The sequence below is a fragment of the Maylandia zebra genome, linkage group LG10, assembly GCF_041146795.1.
Source record: "Maylandia zebra isolate NMK-2024a linkage group LG10, Mzebra_GT3a, whole genome shotgun sequence".
Classification (NCBI taxonomy): domain Eukaryota; kingdom Metazoa; phylum Chordata; class Actinopteri; order Cichliformes; family Cichlidae; genus Maylandia; species Maylandia zebra.
This window is the reverse complement of record NC_135176.1, coordinates 19,284,724-19,289,183: the sequence shown is the minus strand read 5'-3', so window position 1 is coordinate 19,289,183 and position 4,460 is coordinate 19,284,724. Positions and strand designations below refer to the sequence as shown.

At 40.0% G+C, this 4,460-nt stretch overlaps 1 protein-coding gene across 1 annotated transcript; it reads left to right on the top strand.

Annotated features, from left to right (window-relative positions):
• Positions 1-3,424: 3,424 nt before the first annotated feature.
• On the top strand, positions 3,425-4,074 carry LOC111500471 (claudin-4-like). Its single transcript, XM_023152429.2, has one exon. The coding sequence runs from the start codon at positions 3,425-3,427 to the stop codon at positions 4,016-4,018; it is 594 nt and encodes a 197-aa protein (XP_023008197.1). The 3' UTR covers positions 4,019-4,074.
• The last annotated feature ends 386 nt before the right edge of the window (positions 4,075-4,460 follow it).

Below are 4,460 nucleotides of genomic sequence, written 5' to 3'. Positions count from 1 at the left end.
ATGCACAAACCCATCCTAATGTTTATGTGGGTCATTTGCTGGCATCCCGACCAAAGCAAATCCCTGCAGCTAACTGGCGTAAGACGTGCCACGACCAGTGTGTAAAGGATGCTCCCCTGCGAGAAGGTCAGTTGGTTTACCTGAAGGAAGTTGGGCTTAGAGGCCGTCATGAAATTCAGGGTGTTTGGAGTTAAGTGGTGTATAAAGTGCTTGAGGCCCCTTACCAAAATGGGTCCATGTACACTGTTGCTCTGGTAGATAATCCGAGTCACGTGAAACATGTTCGCTGTTCACAATTAAAGAAGGAATTTGAGAGCCTTTGTCCCTTCAGTGCTCCAGTTCAACTACTAGAAACTGCCCCTATAGAGGAACCTATGCAAGGTTGTGAGTGGTTTTTATTGGTTTTTGAACCTAATCTGGCCCCAAGAAATTGCCAACCAAGACTGGAGACTCCTCGCCCACGTAGATCAGGCTAGCTAGAACCCTTAACATCCACTGTGGTGTCAGTTTGCACAAATCCGTTGCCAGGTATTGCTGACGTCCAGAATGGTGTAGCCCCTTTACGTAGGACTACTTGGGCTAATGCTGGGACACACTCGAATCCACATAATCTTCGCCAGGTAGCAGGGAGTAGAGCAATCAAGGCTGGGAGTCCCCAGGTACTGGTGCCCAATACAATTACCCCGTTTAGTAGGAGTGCAACAATACTCGTATCGGTATCGAACAATACAAATTTTTTTACTTATTTTATCAACTTTTCTTCTTACGATGCGTTCGACTACTCCGCCTAGGCTGCACTGTCGAGCGCAGATCCACTGAGCGCAGCGCAAGCTAGCAAGACAGAAGTTAAGCTCGTTGCAACATGGCAACTGCCTCAATGCTACCCGAAATTGAACCTCCCCCACCCTCATTCAGATCTGGCGTATGGAACTATCTTGGTTTTCATGTGAAGCATGACCCTGATGTTAGCGCGTCATGGACAAAAGTAAAACAGTATGTTGGATGTGCCACGCAATGCTCAATTACATTTGTGGGACCTAGTGCGTTAACGCAGTTAGATCGTTAACGTGTTGACGCCATCCAGCCCCACACATGGGGTGATCCGCGGAAACTCGTTAACGAAGATTTGCGACGTTATGGCTTTAATGTCATTTTAATGAGATTAACGCTGACAGCACTAGTGGGAACACAATGAATATCACTGCACATTTACTCCAACATCATCCTAGTGCAAAGTGGAAGCAGACAAAAACAACAAGCACGCATGCTACAAACTTTACCCGAGTCATTTAGACAGCCATTAGCACATGATTCTCCTTATGGGGACCTGATATGTTTAATATGCTGCTGAGAATATAGCCCAGAAGAAGCATATACTATAGCTTTTATTTTGGAAAGAGCCATTTCTCTGTAATAAACTCTCTTTTCCAAATATGAGTGATTTCTCGATCAGATAGATTTATTTATTTATTTTATTACTTTGTTGTTTCAGCAACATTACATATAAAAACTGTACTTTTGAGTTAAAATATATATTTATAATTTTAATAAATGACAAATTAAAAAAGAATGAACATTTTTTTGTATCGAAAAAATATCGAACCGTGACACCAAAGTATCGAACCGAACCATGAATTTTGTGTATCGTTGCACCCCTACCGTTTAGACCTTGGCAGTAAATGTCAATAGTCAGGACGATACAAATCCCGGGGGTTAATTGTAGTGAAGTCTGCGAATGCAGCGCAAAATCTAATATTCTTTCCTGGGGTGTAACTTCCCCGAGGTAGCGCCCCTCCGTAATCCCTCGCACCGCTACAATTTGGTGTCTGTCGACAGGATGTAGGTTCAGTGTTAACCTGCCCCAGTCAAATCCTTTCCTCCCCTCCTCGTGCCGCTACATTATAATTGGAGTATATTTGTCTTCTCTCTTGTTAAAAACAAAAAACAGAAAAACCAAACAAAAAACCCTAACACTAGGTCTGCACTTGCAGGCCTCGCTGGTTCAAAGATTTATCCCCATAAACAAAGCAAGACAATCAGAGATCAATCTATTTCAACTTGCAAGGGGAGCCGATCGGATCAGGGTCTTAGAGCTGAAAGCTCCTCACCTGATCCCAGACAACTAAAAAAAAACAGTGTCCTTACATTCCTTACCAAATAAGAAAACCAGGACCTTACATGAAATGTGCCTGCAGTTAAACACTATAGCTATAACCTCCTCCACCATCCTACAAGGGACAGAAAAATATCTGAACATGCAGTTCAGGACAAGGTTTACAAATTTAAGTACAATGACAACTTTTACCAAAATCACCCTAACACTATAGGCTGCACTATTTGGTTATGAAACAACATCAGCATCTTGGCCACTCTGCATGAAACAGACTTTTTGTTAAAATGTTTTTTCAGCAAGTTGAGAAGAACATTGGGTCAAAAGAGCCAGGACCACGACATTCACATTCGTATCATTAATTTTCTGTAGGGGAAACCGGGAGAGAAAGGAAAGAAGAAAACTGTTAGTAAAACATAAACATAAAGATTAAAATATACAAGAATTAACAATTAACAGCACAAACAAAGTGAAAGAAAATCAAAGGAATTAAAAAACATTAACAATTGTTGCCAGTAAACAGGCGTGATATAACACCAGAAAAGGTTTGGTTTGGTGCCTAATGTGTTGCCGGCTTTGTGTGGTTGTATTTCTCACACTATATTCTGCAGTGAAACTGCTTTTCACACAGGGTATTGTTTCTCATCTTTCTCCCACTGCTTCAGAAATATATTCTGTATGCAATTATTACTTCCATGCATTAAACACACACACACACACACACACACAGACTACTGATCTCACATGTATATGAAGTTCTCAATCATAGTTTCCACTTTAATTTAAACACAGCATTTCTTCAGAAGGATTGAGATTAACAATATAACAACACAAGGCTCAATCTGCTGTGAATAAATCTCACTAATTTTAGTGATCCTGAACAAATTTTGATTTCTTTATTTGCACTGAAATAATTTACTTAGTGACTTTGTGATAAAGTGAATAAAAAGTTAACACTGAGATTAAAATTGTAACAGAGATGTGGCATTTTTCAGCAATGATGATGCACATTTAGTAGGTTCCAATCAAATACTACTTGCATTTTTCAAAGTCAAATTATTATTAGTTCTTCTGTGTGCTATTTTTTGCCGTTATGTGTCACTTTCTTTAGAAACCAGTTTCAACTCAGAGGCAACACTAAAAGCTGTCATCTCCTGTAGAAGTGTGAACAGGAACCGTGGAGGCCACAGTAGAATTCTGAGTATTAAAACCAAATGATAACCACTTCCTTCTCAGCTCTTCAGATAAATTCCTGAATCTCCTGTTAACACATCACCTTTACTCTTTGAAGAGTAAAGGTGCTTCAGCGTCATCATGGTGGCTTGTGAAAGACAGCTTCTGGGCCTGGCCTTGGCCATCATTGGCTTTGTGGGGACCATTAGCATCTGTGCTCTTCCCACATGGACAGTGCATAAAGTCGACCATCAATCATCGAACAACGTGCAATCTGAAGGTTTGTGGAAAGCCTGTGATACCGTCAGTGCAGAGCATGTGGAGTGCAAACAATATGGAAAACGACTCTATATAAGTCTAGACCTTGAGGTTGCCAGAGTGCTCATCATCATTGCCATTATTATTGGTGTCTTTGGGATCCTGCTCGGTGTTGTTGGGAGCAAATTCATCAACTTTGTGCCAGATGAAATGAAAAAGAGCAAAATAGCTATGGTTTCCGGAGTTGCTATTCTCTTTGCTGGCCTCTTTGTGCTAATACCAGTCTGCTGGACCACCATCACCATCACCTATGTTCTGCAGGGTGACCGTGTAAAGAGTGAACCGGGAGCCTTGCTTTACATTGGCTGGATCACCACAGCACTTCTGTTCCTGGGAGGAGGCCTCCTCTGCAGCTCCTTTATCTGCAGAGATGGAACTGACCAAGATGTTGAGTATGTCAACCCTCACTCTTTGTAAATAGTCTTTTTTACAAAGAGCAGTTACTTAGTTACTCATATTAACCTAAGCTTTGAAATCCAGCAGTCTGTTAAAAAGAAAAAAAAAAGGTTGAATGAGTAGTACAAGAAAGTTTAAAATGTAATTAAAATAGGAAAAACTTTCGGCAATTTGTGGATGTAACTTAATTCTTGATATATTTTGTTGTATTTTATACCAGACAGTTTTTCTTATTATGTTTACTGTTTATGCTATTTACTATAAGAATTTGGACACAGTTTCCCTTTTTTTCTGTTATCTTTGTAAAGATCAAAAGCATGTGCATTCAAAACCTCTATAAAATATGATTGTGTATCTTAAATCCAGATCTGATCTTTGACTTTTTCTTTATTAAACTGTTCAATATTGATTGTGTTATTCATTTGCAGTTGCATTGAGAATACCTTTCTGCAGTATTTGTTTG

Excerpts from the sequence above, each read along its gene's own strand:
- LOC111500471 (XM_023152429.2), top strand. The coding sequence starts at position 3,425 with ATGGTGGCTTGTGAAAGACAGCTTCTGGGCCTGGCCTTGGCCATCATT.